The sequence below is a fragment of the Ambystoma mexicanum genome, chromosome 8, assembly GCF_040938575.1.
Source record: "Ambystoma mexicanum isolate Mex_15411 chromosome 8, UKY_AmexF1_1, whole genome shotgun sequence".
NCBI classification, from domain to species: domain Eukaryota; kingdom Metazoa; phylum Chordata; class Amphibia; order Caudata; family Ambystomatidae; genus Ambystoma; species Ambystoma mexicanum.
This window is the reverse complement of record NC_090929.1, coordinates 349,926,492-349,942,544: the sequence shown is the minus strand read 5'-3', so window position 1 is coordinate 349,942,544 and position 16,053 is coordinate 349,926,492. Positions and strand designations below refer to the sequence as shown.

General features: G+C 44.7%; 1 protein-coding gene across 1 annotated transcript in view; it reads right to left on the bottom strand.

Moving 5' to 3' along the window:
* Nucleotides 1–16,053, bottom strand: part of STPG3 (sperm-tail PG-rich repeat containing 3) — a 494,984-nt gene that overhangs the window by 369,505 nt on the left and 109,426 nt on the right. The window contains exons 2-3 of the mRNA XM_069612157.1: nucleotides 11,342–11,406; nucleotides 1,070–1,201 (exon numbers count right to left, since the gene is read on the bottom strand). Coding sequence (XP_069468258.1) covers nucleotides 1,070–1,201; nucleotides 11,342–11,406 — 197 coding nt within the window. The remainder of the gene's footprint in view (nucleotides 1–1,069; nucleotides 1,202–11,341; nucleotides 11,407–16,053) is intronic.

Sequence of the window (16,053 nt, the reverse complement as noted above, 5' to 3'; positions counted from 1 at the left end):
ACGCAGACAACGGAAATACGAACTTGACGTTGTGCAAGACTGTTTCCCAATAAGTCCCCTCGATACACACCAGGTCAGTGCTTTTTCTGCCCTTTATGGACAAAATGTTGCATTTTTTATGATGTACCCAAGCTCGCAGAGCCTCTTCGAAAAGACTCTGAGTGGCTCTTTGTAAACCACCTTCTACACAACAAGAGTTTTTAGTCTTCTTCTTTCTTTTCTTTCTCTCCCCTCTAAAAACTATAGAGAGACTATCCCAGAGGTCCGGATGAAGGCTTATCTACGAGGAGCCGAAATGCCAGTGGACCCAGTTACTTTCTATATATGCTATATGCGTGGGGTAGGTGATCTGTTTGGTGAGCTCATATTGGGTGAGTGGAGGGGGATATTCTTTAGTATGGAGTTTGTCTGGATGGGAACTACCTGGGTTCAAATTGCCAATGTAGATGTTGCTGCAGGGGGAGATGTGGTTGTTATTGGTAAAGTCAGACCATTCAGTCTGGAAGTTGAGATTGTGTTTTGGGGGTGGTAAATGAGGTGGAGGAGTGTGGGGTGTAGGTGTGATGCAGGGGAGCAACTGAGAAGGAGGGCCTCAAAGAATGTGTATGGGGTGGGTGACAGTGTGATCATGCCGTAGTTATTAGGTGTGTGATTGGGTTTCAGCCATGCTTATGCAAGAAAGTGCATGTCAGGAGTGTGTGGTGAGGAAGTCAATGATGTTGTGGATGCGTGCAAGTGCATAGACTTTCTTTGAGTTCAGTAATAACCAAAAATGAAAAGAGTTTCCTTTGACCTTATATGGATCAGATAACACAATATGACAGCTCTTTGTGTGACATGTGCTCTTTATACCTCCGATCTGAACAGGCCAACACAGCAGTGTGATCAACATCAAGGGGCAGACAACTGTGTATATGTGACTCTCTGTTTCTTTTTGTTTGTTAGTGTGTACCTAATTTTAGGGAGCACAAACAGGCACGCACAGCACTCACCTGGAGGGTTGATCCTACCTTTCCTCGGGACGAACTACATGACAAGTATAGTACAATGAGCCCAAGCTTTAAATTACCTTTAGGTGGAGACTTCCGGCCGATAGTGAAAGATGTTGCTCCTGTCTTTGTCAGCGGCAGATAGGTATCTGGACCCGGGCCATCCATATCGATCCGAAGTGGTGGACGGCTAGCCATTGCTTCATCCCATGCTAGGAGAAATCAAAAGGTTACTGCAACATATCAACTCACATACATGTTATAAATACAAGTGGAAAGACGTCTACTGTAGATACAACTAAGAAGGAGATACCAAATTATAGTTCTGCCCCTCCATATATCTACACAGCAGCCTGATACTGTATTCAATTGATTAAAAAAACACAATGAAAAATCATATTGCAATAGTCATCTTGTAGCAGGTTTTGATTTCACACACCTCAGCGCACAGAGTCTTAGTTTCAAAAGTTACACCCCCAAAACATGATGTCTTATGTGATCATGAATCCCTGTATTTAAGAGATATAAAATAGTATGAACGTAAAGATGTGCTTAGACACACAATGGGGCCACGTTAACAATATTTTACAAAACCTGGATCCACCTCCACGCTGGGAATTTCATTAGAACCTGGCATCAGTTAAACCTCCCATAATCTACCCCCCAAACCCTTCAGCGAGCCTGCAGCTCCTATGCCCTTTGAACTGTTGGGTTGGATGATGTAACTGCCAGCCACACGGGACTTGCACTGTTTGGTTTTCCTCCCTTGCTTTCATGCATAGCAACACTGAACTTTCTCTCATTTTCCGTTCCTACTCTCCATCATCTGTGTTCAGATGTGCCCAAAACTACAAGCCGATTGTGGGAGATGGGTGCCTGAAGGCTCGGACTGGCCTACAGGGCAATAGGGACATGCCCAAACTCAAAATGCTAGCGTGGGCCAGTTTTTTGGGTCAAAGTGGGACACTTTTTTTGGTACATGTGGGCCCCTTTGATAAGTTACTTCAACATGCGGCTAGTAGTTTTGACCAGTGTTACTGAATTAATATTCTTTAAAATGCACAATTTGCATCACATTTTATCAAAAGCCTCTCCCTTGCGTACTAATCAAACATTTTAACATTTTGTCACAAAAGGAGTGAATTACCATTTACTGTGGGACACTTTTTCATTGGTCCCTGAGACAGTTTTATGGCCCAGTCCGACCCTGGGTGCCTGTGAAAAAGGTGTTTGTATGTGCTACCATTTGCTCCAGGTGCTATGCAGAGGCGTTGCTGGGGGGGGGGGGAGGAGGGGGCTTAAGGGGGCTATAGCCCCTGGTCTTTTGGTTGTAGCCCCGGATAGAATCTCAGGAGCTACAACCAAAAGGCTAGCTAGCCCCAAGCCTCGACAGTTCCGACAGTAGCATAGCCCCGGGTCTTTTCCAGACCTAGCAACACCCCTGGTGCTATGAGAAGTTACATGGAAATTGTTGTAATCTCTATTCAGCCTTCTAGTTTTTTTTGCATTCCCATTTTTCTATGGCTTATGAAGATTGAGGTGCATTATACTTGTGAATGAGAGCACACATTAATTTATGTAAAATGTTTTTCTCAACCTTTCGCCCTAATAATGTTGGGTGGAGGCATGGCATTTAATTTTATTCCAGTTTCCCTGTTCCAAAGCCATCGGTGGTAGTGCCTTTGTGGACACTACAACCCCACTCCTGTTATCATCTGACATATCACCTTATCAGGCTCCTGCTCATATAGGACGCTGGAGGCGTTGAGCAGGGGTGGATGAGTAACAAGGAAGTTGATGGGGGAGGTGGGGGGGCTGAGGGGTGTGGAGCACAAAGTTCATTATTTACTGAGAGGAGCAAAGAAATAGAAGAGGCGTCCCATGAGAAGGCTGGAGTTTATTTCCAGTATTCGACCTAACATGGAAGTGTCTTCAGGGTCACCCACTTATGCCTATTATAGAACTGGCTTTTCATGCCCCTTCGGAGCCGAGGTTCCCCCAGAACAGGCCTTTGGGCGCACCACTGCTTACATAGTTGGCAGGCAGACTCAAATACTCCCTCCTTGCTCCTCACCCTCAATAATGTCACGTGTCCTAACACGTGGCATAAGGAGCTATACATGCAACAAGCATGGTGCATAGTCTTATGTGGTGAGGATCATGTAACATAATCCCCTCTCACAAAATATATTATCTGAATATTTATTCTACTCCACCCGACTGCACCCATCAATCTGGCATTCTGAAGGATAGCCTGCACACCTGCTGTCTCTTTTCCTGTGTGTGCAGCTCATTCGCCTTGAACACAGCCCACCCTCGGCTCTGTCACTTCTGATCATTGGCTGAGCAATTCCAGATTTCACTCTCTGGCGTCTGTCAAGTTAAGGTATCACCCAATGAACAAAGAAGCCATTGCGTTTCAAGGATATGCTGAAGCATATCTCAAGCTTATCATGCAGATACTTAGTGTATCATGTCAATACTTCCTGGTCATTCTTCACGGACTCTATGGGAGTGCAAATTATTACACATTCCACCCTTACCCCAAAATTCCCTTGCTAACAGTGCACAAATCTTTCCTATGTGTCAAACCTCTTCCTCTCTTGGTCCTCTTTCCTCCTCTGCTATACATTTGCTATTGTCTCACAGATCAGGGTCTGGATAACACGGAGAAGACACAATATGCTACTCTCTGCATAAGCCTCAGCACTGTTAGACATCTATGGTCAACGCTCACTCAGTACCGCAAAAACCCTTAATGTGAAATAACATATCTCAAAATACTGATAACATTTTGTGAATGCATTTCAAACTCTGAAATCCTAGCTGGGTTTGTGTCTTCCTCCTCTGAGGCACGTGTGATCCAAAACAAATGGTGGAGGAGATTCTCATGATGGCTCACGTTGCTCTGATTATAGAGTTCAAGGCAACGGTTCTACGTTATTTCGCTGCAGTATTTTTCATCGCAGGTTTTTTCATCGCCGTTTTTTTTTCGAAAAACTCGTTTTTTTTCTCGTTTTTTGGGGGGGGGGTTACCCCCCCCGAAACCCCCTTTTTTATTTTTTTTTATTCCCTTACACCCACAACTATATATTTAATTTTTTAACTCCCCCCAAAAAAAACAAAAAAACAATAAGTTTTTTTCAAAATAAAAACGGCGATGAAAAAAACACACTATGAAAAATACCGCAGTGAAATGCGTGTATACCAAGGCAACATCCAGGCAAGAGGGAAAATCGGACACAAAAAGCAGAGATCGAAATTAAGATTGTATAAGCAGGAGCTAAAAGCGGCTCCTGGGAATTCAGCAGTAACCAGTGACCAGGAGTTACCACTGCAGGACAAGGAGCTAGGGCATAGCGTTCCACAAATCTAACTTCCACGTAAGATGCACAAATATCATTTTGTTCATTATTTGACATGACTCCTTATGCTTTAAATTTTGTTTCGATGTGTCCTAATGTTTATATATTGTCCCAAACACACAAAGTTAAATGCCCATAGGTGTGTTTGTTCTGCTTCAGTTGGCATGGGGAGCCAAATGTAGCTCCTGGTAGCTGTTAATGTCAAAGTAACCAGACTCTTCTGGGCTACAAGCAGGAGCTAAATATCTCCCAGCTCCCCTCAATTTCGAACCCTGGACGGCACATCCACCTTCAAAACACTATTTCTATTTCTCCACCCTGTCAAACCCAAGTCGAATAGACTTAGAATGGTTAAATCACAAACTTCTCTACAAGACCAAGGATACTGGCAAAAGGAATGTGCCTGATAATAGTACTTCACTGCCCTGGATGCAGGAGATGTTCAACTGTACCGGAAGAAATAAATAAAAGGGCGGAAAACTGAATGATTCCACAAGGTCAAAGATGGAAACACATTTTATGAAGTTTGCACCACTGGATAACAAAGCCTCATGGTAACAGTGTACTGTCCAGATACCACCAACGTTGTTCTTGTCCCTCCCATGACTCAAAATGAAAGCTTTGTTTTAATAGGTCTTCACTCACACAAGAGGCACAGACCATATGAAAGGGATGTTCTTGACGTTTGCATTAGATGGGTAGCTGACAAATTAGGATCCAAACCACACTACTTAGAGGTTGCAGGTACATTTAACAAAGTAATCCAGGGCAGCAGGGCTGCAGATGAATAGGGGGTTACCTAGAAATGTTCCAGAGATTGCCCTATTGAAACAGACAGCAGACCATCTGACACACTCAAGCACTGCCATTCTTAGCCAAATCCACTTTCACAGAACAGGAAAGCACAAAATAAGAACAAAGCTCTAAATAGACATGAGGCATGTGCCTTAGGACTGGGGAAATTGCACTGTAAAGACCAGGCGGGGGCCTGGGAGATATAATATAGGCTGTTGCGATTTCAGTGGAGCAGAGGACCTTAAGTCATAGGCAAAAGATGACACCCAGAATCTGGTACACATTTTCGAGATCAAAGTGAGAAGGAAATCTGCCACTACTGACCCTGTTATTTATTTTAGATGTTTTAGAATGTAATTCCTGCTTCAGGAGTTGCTCCACAGTAGACATTGTGGCTTGCTCTCCTGAACTTAACCAGTCTCCAGGCTGGTGTTGGTATTGAATGAATGTTTGTTAGTGGTAAAGGGGATCCAAGCACCCCCACCTCTGTGTTCCATTGATTTTCACTTTCCATTTCTGACTTAATGAAAAATTTGGCAAAGAGCTGTAATATGTAGCCTGTTTCTTTGTTAGCAAACTCTTGGTTATCTACCTTTACAGGTAATTGCATCATGTTAGTGATTAATAGGGAGGGAATATAGCCCAGGTTAAAACTAGGACTCAATCACTCCTTCATGCTATAGGAATTCAACTCATGTAGATAGAGTTCCAATCCCAACAGATTATGCAGCACCGAACGATAAGCAAGAGCCACATTAAGTTCAAGCAAAAATGAGATTGTGGAAGTAGAGAGAGAATGAAGACGTGTACTAAAGGTTAATGGATTGTTGTTCAGAGTTTTTTTTAGCAGCTGATCATTATCTAATATTTGTAATATTCATCTAAGTTTCATCTATTAAACATTGGGCTGGGATTCCAAGATGGCGGCGGTGGAGTGACGGCATTCCTGTTGGCGCCAGGCTCCCCGACGACTGGCATTCCAGAAGAGGGGTGGTAGGGACAGCAGGGATGCCCCGGCCAGGTGCTTAATAACGGAGCCCCCTCTGCCACGGCTTTGAGGCCTCCTGGGCCCACTTTGGTGCCCTGCCCGCCTGGACAGCACAGCTCCTGAAGGGCGGGGTGGGTGCACCGCAGTGGCTCCGACTCCAGGGAACACCTCCTGCCGCCTTAATCAACGTTGTCACAGAGAGGCCTGGGCTGCCAAGCAGATTCGGGGCCAGGACGTCCCATCTCCCGGCGCTGGTGGCAAGGGAGGGGTGGTCTTGCTGACCGGATCACGGGTGAGATTGGAATGCTAGCCCAGGCCATGCGGGTGGCCTCACAGGGCTCCTCGATGGGACCCTCACTTCTTGAGAGTGTACAAGGAGCAGCAACGCGGCAGGCAACCTTTGGAGGAGCAGCCTGGGCTGCCACTTTCGGCCGGGTTGCAGCCCGGTGCCCGCAGACTCACAGTGGCGTGGGAGCATGAAAAGGCACGAAAAAGAGCAGAGACAGTCCCCAGGAGAAAGCAAGCATAAAAGGGACTTGCAGCAAAATGATTACCGCCTCACCGGAGAAGAGGAGGAAGCGCAGAGGCTGTGGACTGGTGGTGTCTAAACAGCAGCAAGTCCCAGCTGAGGGGGCCCCCTGGAGGAGAGGAGGAAGCGCAGAGGAGAGGAGGAAGCACAGAGGCCGTGGAATGGTGACCTCTACACAACAGCAAGTCTCAGGTGAGAGGGCCTCCCACAGAGAATATACTGCCTAGACTGAGGCCTCCACTCTCATCACTGCAGAGGAAAGTGCAGTCCCCTAAGGAGGGGGGCCAGAAGCCTCCAGCCTGCAGAGAGTGTGCGGCGCATTCCAAGTCGGGGAGCTCAGGGGAAGGGAATTCCAGCTGTGTTCTATAAAACATTCCAGCTGGTACTGGCTCCTAAATTGGCCCATTTATACAACAGCAGGAGTGGTTGCATCACTCAGATGATGGAGGAAGCAAAACTGGTCCTCTTTCCCAAACATGCTAAAGACCCAACACAATGCGACTTCTATCGGCCGATAGCCCTTATAAATGTGGATGCTAAAATCTATGCAAAAATGTGGGCTAAGAGCTTGGATACCATCCTACCGAGATTAATTCACCCAGACCAGGCAGGATTCATACAACAAAGGCAGACTCACAATAATATTAGGAAAGCATGACACCTCATAGAAAAAATATTGCTGAAAGAAGATCCGGTTATCATTATCTCATTAGACGCTGATAAAGCCTTCAATAGCGTCAAATGGTCCTTCTTATTTAATATCATGGAAGCAGTGGGATTTGGGTCTGAGTTCATGAATAAAGTTCCGGCAAAGTATTGTAACCCAGTGGTTTGTCTCCTAATAAATGGCAAGATATCACAGATGATCCTGTTATGGAGGGGCACCAAACAGGGATGCACCCTTTCTCCTCTTCTAAACGCTATACATTTCAAACCCTTTCTTGCTAAATTATGTATAGCAGGATCCATTCGGGGCATCCCTTTCAGTGGGGAAGACCATAAGGTAATGGCGTATGCTGATGATGTGCTTCTCACCTTGATAGACCCTGAAACCTCATTGCTGCTAGTTATTAGAGAAATTGAAGCATTTGGAGCTGTAGCTGGCTTAAAAATCAATATAAGCAAATCTGAAATCGTAAACTTATCAGTGGAAGTGGAGGGGTTATGACGGGCTAAAGAGGCCACTCAATTTAGATGGGTAGAGGGGGGCATAAAACATTTGGGGGTTAAAATAACACAGACACTGAATGGGCTTTACATGGCAAACTATCAATCTCTGCTGGCTCAACTTAAACAGTTGTGCAAATGGTGCCTGTTGTCAGCGGAGGATAGCTCAGGGGCAACATGCTCACCTTGGAAGCAAGACAACACAGAGCAACACAGGTTCGATCCCCAGTCCATGCTTAGAAACCTCTGGGTATTAAGCGCATTATAAATAACCTATCATATCATATCGGTCTTGTAGCTAAGGCAGATAAATGTGATCAAGACAGTCATATTGCCCAGAATTCTCTATTATTTCCAGAACCTCCCGATCCCGCCATCATTTTTCCGAGCGTTAAACAACATGATCACCTCTTTTATCTGACACCTACACACAGAGGAGGGCTGGGCATCCCGAATTTCCAAACATATTATTTGGCAACAAAGCTTCGGGTGATTAAGGATTGGTTTGTTGGAAGCTCTGAGAAAAGATGGATACAAATGGATAAGGCAGTGGTAGGGGCTCCACTAGAAGAGATCATCTGGCTACATAGATCAGACCGACCTCTAAATATGTACAAAACCAAAATCACAAAGCTGGTAGAAGAGACGTGGGACAAGGTGGGCACACACCAACATACAACCTCTTTCCCATCTCCCTTTAAACCACTACTTCGTAATCCACAATTTACCACTAGGCTAGAACAGGGATCCTTACCCCACTGGAAATCAGCAGGAGGCACTCAGCAAGGGTGAGAATGATCGGAAGTCCACAATGAGCACACACATCAACGAACCACAAATTACTCTTAGCTGAGTGAGAGCGACAGATTTCAATATTTTTAAATTGCGACACTGGTTGATGCCCCCCCCATCAGAGAAGCAGCCACCAAACCCCTCATGCCATTTGAAATATGTCTTGTCTCAAATCCAGGAGACAAACATCTTAGATCCAGTATATATTTGTTTAAAATGCTAAATGCAAACCCAACCCATTCTTTACAAATGAAACCAAGTGGGAAAACAAACTAGGTGAACCTTTACCAGAGGAAGAATAGGAACAGCTTTGATTAGCCATCCCCAAACTTACACAAGCCATACAAATCAGGGGGTTCTGGTATAAGATAAGTTTACGCTGGTGTGCTTGCACTGGATGAACACCTCAGTGTACCTGAAATGCTCGAGAGACTGTGGAGGATTGGGGGACTTGATGCACATATGGTGGAGCTGTCCCCAACTGGGCGGGGGGGTATTGGAGGGCAGTTAATAACAATATCCGAACAATCTTTGTCACTCAAACTATCAGAGGCCGCAAGGAAAGCCTACTGGGCATTGGAGACTGGAACTGTAGATCATGGCCAAAATATAAACGGAAAGCACACGCCATTTTGAGCCTTTCGGTGCTTCTGTTCATAGCGCAAAAATGGAAAGCCAAAGAGTTCATGTGCAACTGGCCTGAGACCTTTAGCTCAGGCCAGTTGTTAATAGTAATGAATTATGTTTGTATGTGAATGTTTTATTATGTCATGATGTCACGACCTACCCTGGACCAATCCCTAGCATGGGTGTGCTTCGAATATGATCTGAAGGTGGTAGTAAAGATTGTCGATGACCAATGAGAAGGGAATAAATGAAGAAAGGTGGAACCTCTTTGTGTATGTCTGAGGTGTGGCTTGTAATAAAATATCTGGGAGTGTTTTAACTGTTGCAGAAATGTATAAAATGTGTAAACTGATTTGGTTCGTTGAGACTTGCGTTAGTTTGGGTCTACAGCCCCATCTAACTGCTCCCTGGATGATTGTACAATAAACTTGCTTTATGTACAAAACGTGATGGACCCCTTTTATGTTGAGGTAATTAGGGGTCTGCCCCCACAAAGCTCTCTTCAAGGAGTGGGGTTGTCATTTTGCAATGCAAGCTACCAAAGTTTGGAACAAACCTCCAGTTGTCCATCAGTGTTCCTCATCCATTATGTAATTTGGGTTCTCAATAAAGCAAGTTCTGTTTCACTGGGCAGTCAGACCCGGTTCTGAGTACAGGAGCACAATAAAAATATGCAAATCAATCAAATATATTGCTAATGATCAATGTTTGTGCTTTATAAAATTGTTTACATGGGGATATGCAGTTTGCAATATCCATCACACGTTGATAACACTTCCTATATGATTTGTTTTGTTTGGCTACCAATTTTAATAAACCACTATGGAGTCAGAATGGACTCCAATGGGTTTGGAAGATTTACTGCCAGCAGTAATTCTGCTGGTAGTAAATCCACAATTCTACTGGATTAAATACATCTAGCTGGATCTCAGGAAGCAGACTAGAGCTGGGATAATGTTGCAAAAGCGAGTGTGCTGGTCTACTGTGAGGCACAGGGCACTGCCACTTTATGCCTTTAAGGATCATACATCTGCCTTGATCCATTATATGGAGAGATGCACCACAACATATGTATTTCCCAAGGACTGACTCTCTAGTCTGTTTTACCTAAGCAATGGCTAAAAGGAACAATACAACATCTCTCCCTCTATCGTGGATTATAAAATAAGAATAGCCTACATGCACCCCTTTTTGTGCCATGCTTTGGAGGATTGAAACAGGAGATATCTCTTCCAACTCCACTATTTGTAAATTTGAGGTGGCAATGTTGGTTGGTTAATAGAAAGGACATACCCCTTGCTCCAATTAGGATTGGGTAGTGGCAACATGGACGCTCCCTTCTTTTACCATGAATGGATATAGGAAAACACCCCTTTCTGTGCCCAAACATTGATATTAGAAAGCAAGCATTCCAAGCATTCCACTTTCGCCACTTTAAATAATACGCTCAGGCCACACGTCTTCCTGCACTTTATAGTAGGTAAAAGGAACAGGAACGAATGCATAATGGATTTGTTCACAGAAAAAGAAAACAACCTCTTCCTCCACATGGAGTGGTTCTCAAGAACCAGACACCTCCTTCTTCCACAACGGACTGGGCTATAGAAAAAAAAAATGCAACCTCTGCTCCAGCATGCATTGGAAAAAGACCACCTGATAGTAGGGCCTTCCTGACCCTAATGTTCCCCCTGCCCCTTTGGGAATTTGAAAATTGTGGCCATGGCATTTACTACTGCTGGTCCAAGGATTGAACACATTGGACGGGATAACTGACTTACTCCTCTCAAAATGTGACTAATACATATAAAACAAAACCCCTTGTCACTCTGCAAACAGCCCGCTTAATTGCATAATGGGAACATAACACTCTCCATTCCCCGTAATGCTCGATGCGAGATATAACACTGCTTCCTTAACGCATGCCTTCTGGATTGGGTGGCTGAACTGGTCACTTGCTACACCAAGGACTGAATAATAGGGGCATTATACTTCCACCTGAATTTTATATTCACTCAGGTGGTTCTATGTTTCAAGAAAGGACAAAAGTAACATTAAAAAAAACAATATGCAAATAGGATGCATCACTTACTGACTAGCTTCTTGGGAGAGAGTGGTGGGAACAATGGGCGGTTTTTTTCTTTCTCCAGTTGCCCCCTAAAACAATGAGGCACATATTATTCTCCTAATCAGAGTTGCTGCTCTATTTTCTATTTTCTTTGAATTCCATGCAGTTAAAATGGCACATAGCTAGTGTCTCTGTATTAAAGACATACAATTAAAACACAAGAAACTATTTTACAAACAAAAATGAAGCAATTGACATACAGGAAAAACATGATCAAAGGAAATAATGACGAACAGGTTACATACCCCGTTGTCTGTCCAATGTTTAACCTCTTTGCCTTTGCATACATGTGACCTATTCCACATGTGTATCAGGTATTCACAGGAACCACAAACTTGCCTGTCAATCCCCTATCTATTATATACAACATCAGAGTCCTTACCTGTTAGATATTATGCTCCACACATAATAATCAATTCCAGACAGTAGATCTGAACAAATATTTATTACACATTGTATTCAAAATACATAGGTCCTCATTACGACCCAGGCGGTAAGTTACCGCCTGGGCCGTGACTTTACCACCATGGCGTAAACTACGTTTACGCCATGGTGGTTGGCGGACTTACTGCCCCATTCCGACCTTGGCGGGGCGGTAAGTCCCCAATCCCCATTTACCCTTCCCCATTCCCATTTTTGCCCCATAGGGCATAATGGGAGTGGGGAAGGCGTTAATTATGCCACCGTAAATTACGGTGGCGTAATTAACTCCATGGTCCCTTAGCGCCATGGATTTTAACACCTGCTAAAAGCAGGTGTTAAATCCGCCATGGCGCTAAGGGACCTCGTACTCAGGCGGTAAGGGTCGGCGCTGTTTACGCCGTCGTAAAAACCTTACCGCCTGAGTCGTAATGAGGCCCATAATCACACATTATTCCTATCAACAAATATTTTTAAATGCATGACAACACAAACATGTGTATACCATCATAATAAGTTTATTCGGAAACAGATTATCCATAAATCACAAAAAACATAGTAAAAATGCATAACAATACAAAATCCAATTCTACATGTTAAAAAGACCATGATATAAAGTTACAAACATTGTATCTTAAAACAATTTTAAAATGTGCATGTGTGTAAATCAATCAATTAGTATCCACAAGAAACGGTCACACGGTTCAGTAGGTTTTCAATGTTCAATCAAGTTTTGGGCAATAAGTTTAGTTCTCTGATACCAAGCCCTTCTCAAATAGTCCACCGTTCCCCAGGCCACTGCCAGCGTAGCAGCTGAAAGCAGATAACATAAAGCAGGCCTAGCCTGCGACATGCCAGCGGACCGGCGTAGTGGCAAAAGTGTTTTCCATCTTAAATCTGTATAGTGTTGGCAGAACAGCACAAAGTGTAGAAGGTCCTCCACCGGCCACTGACAACAGGGGCAAGCTATGGGTTGCACATTGTGAGTCAAGCTTTTTGTTCGTGCCCCTAACCATAGGCAATCAAACCGGGCACGGGTCAAGGCCCAGCGATCTACAGGATTATCACTGTGGAGCAAGTGCGGCTGAATGGCATCTGCAGTTGTTAACACAATGTGTCTTCTATTTGCAAGAATGCCCAGGGTGGAGGACTGCCTATTTGCCACAAGGATGGATTTAAACATTTGCTTGTATGCCCTTACCGCACACGGAGTCAAAAAGGTTGAAGGGTAAATAAGGTTATCACAGTTCAGCTGTCGAATACATTTCTGAATATATATGAGCCAGGGGATTTTCTTTACAGCTGGACTACTCACCAGGGCTCTTATAATCTTATGCAAAAGGGTTGCTTTCTGGTTTTCCCATAGTGCGAAACTGGGGCCAGTAACCATTCATCAGCAATGTGGGGACATCCCAATTCCAAGTGAGTATCATAGTTTGGGGCAGACTGCGGTAACCCAAGAAGTTTTTTAAGAAAACAATTCTCCACGTTTTTAATTTTTTGGGTCCTTTTCATACCCCACAGTGCTGCCCCATAGTTAGTGGCAGTTTTTGTTTGGGCCCTGTATACTTCAAGAATTTGTTTAATTCGGCGCCCCACACAATTATGTTGAAAGCGGGACAAACCCCGAAGCGCCTGTCTCATCGCTCGCCAATTCTCTGTAAAACAAATTTCCAGGTATTCAAAACTAGTACCCCTAGGGATGGGTTCACCTCCACTCCATATCCTACGCATCTTAAGATGTCTGACGCCCGAGCTCCTACATGCCATGACGGCTGATTTTTTTGAGTTCACAGTCAGCCCATGAGTAGCCATAAATTGAGTGTAAACATCCACCAGGCATTGTAAGGCTCTAGCGTTGCGAGCAATTATAACCATGCCGTCAGCATAGCCTAGTATTGGGAGGGGGACACCACCCACCCTGATAAAGTCAGTGTGGAAATCGACCAATGCCTGCTAAACACCATTTATGTAGAGGGCAAACAATACTGGTGGCACAACACAGCCCTGCCGAACACCCAAAAAGGTCTCAAAAAAGGCTGTGCACTGTCCCTGATCCCCAAATCTGACACAAGCTGAAGTATGTTCATGGATTATCTGGAGGAACTTGACCAGATCCTCCGGGCAGCCCATTGACCTGAGCAGCGTCCAGCGCATAGCCCTGTCTACTTTGTCAAACACGTTGCTCAGGTCCATGAATGCTAGATACAGTGGCTCACCCCTCACATATATAGACGTGGCTCCCACCAAATACAAATTCAGAGCCTGGTCCCTAGTTCCCAGACCCGGACGAAAGCCATATTGAGTCTTTGTGAGAACCCCAGAATCAGAGATCCATTGTTCAAGCCGTCCTAAAACCGCACGGCTGAACATTTTAAAAGAGGTATCTAACAGAGAAATAGGTCTGTAGGAAAGGGGGCTACCAGGATCACCCTTTTTAAAAATAGGGAAGATAATTGCCTGCCTCCATGTTGCCGGGTAGGTATCAAGCCTTTTTTTAATGCAAGCTGGTTATGGAATCCTAAATGGGCCATCACATCCCTCAGGAATGCTCTAATTAGGGATGATTGAATATTAGACCACAGGGCTAGCAATAAGAATGCAGAAGCTATTGAAAATAGATCTTCTAGATATTCCACTCCCAGATCAGAATGTGCTGCATACCCAGGGGACCTCCCTGGTCTTCAGTTCAGTTGTCATACTGTGAGAAACCTGAGGGTATCCTCACTCCTACTCCCCCCTGGATCCTCTTCTCAGGTGGCCAGGGAAAGGCCATCACTTTTGGATACTGACCCTGGGGGTGGAGAAGCGAGGGAGAATCACCTGGTTGGAGGGTCCTTGAGGATTGGGAGCGGGGTGCCCACAGGCGAGACATGGTATCCCCCTTTCACTATGGAAGACCATCCTAACTCTCCCTCAGCCTTTATGGGCTATTGTAGAACCTCTCCCCTCATTTACCCTAATTCAACCTTTGATAGTAATGGGACGAGGAAGAGGCGACTAAGAGTAACGAACACTAAACCTTACTTTCACCACATTAGTACTGGGACAAAGAAGTACTTGCAAGGTCAGGCATGTCCCTTTAATCATAGTCAGGCAGACCCAATGGGAAACCACACTTGTTAAGTGGTTGCAGGGTTATAAAGGGAGACCAGTGCTACAAGCAAAAAGAGCAACAGGGAGACTATCAGGAGACCCGTGTTGTGAGGCGGCAGCCATGGTGGGACTTGAGAAGGATCCAGAACACTCACCGACATCCCAGAGAGCCTTTGGAACCCAAGGCAAGTGGGCTGTGCAGCTGCCACAGGCATGGAAGAGGTGGAGAGTGAGCAGCCGGAGCTGCGAGCAAGCAGGAAGAGAGAGCTGCCATCTCCGTACACGTCCGTGCAGAAGCACTGGAATTGCCGGCGTGCAGAAGACAACACCCGGCATGCGTGCGGGGCTCGCAAAGGCTAGCCTGCTGGTCTGAGAAGCAGGAAAGAAGCAGTCTCATGAGTCACCAGTAAGGAACGCTGAGGACGCCAGTGTTGGGGGAATGTACTCACAAGCCGGGGCACTCCTAGTGGACCGCATATAGGTAAAGTTATACCAAACTGCACATACACTTGAAATTAAGCTGAACAATTCATATTGACTACCAAACCGTAGTCATACTTGACGTTAAGCTGAACTATGCATATTGAATACCGAACCAAATACAAACTTGACATTAAGCTGCACTATGCATATTGAATACCGACCCAAATACAAATTTGAAACTAAGTTGAGTTATACATATTGAGTACCAAACTGAATGAAAATTAGCAACTAAGCTGAAATACACATATTGAATATTGAATGGAACGAAACCTTGAAATTAAGCATTCTGAACACTAAATAGGAATAAAACTTTATGGGCAAAGCAAGTAATTGATAAAAGTCAAAACAGGAAAATGCCCAAGTGAAAGCAGCCTACGAAAAAGAGTGCAAGTGTGAAAGAGTGTAACAGAAAAGTGGGGCATGAACCAGACCACCATAAAGTGAACTTTATGAATGGAAACAGTGCAGCAAGGCCAAAGTCTGGCAAGAGGTGCGTGACACAATATGGCAAGTCCAGGAGGTGAACCAGGAGAAACCAGGAGAGTGTAAAACTGCCAATAAAGCCAAGAGGCTGACAAAGAGAAACGAAGTGAATATAAATGTGTGCACGGGACAGGTACAGAAGAACCTGTTTGGGCTGATGAGTCCAGGCATCCTGGTTGTGCGACCTGTGATGG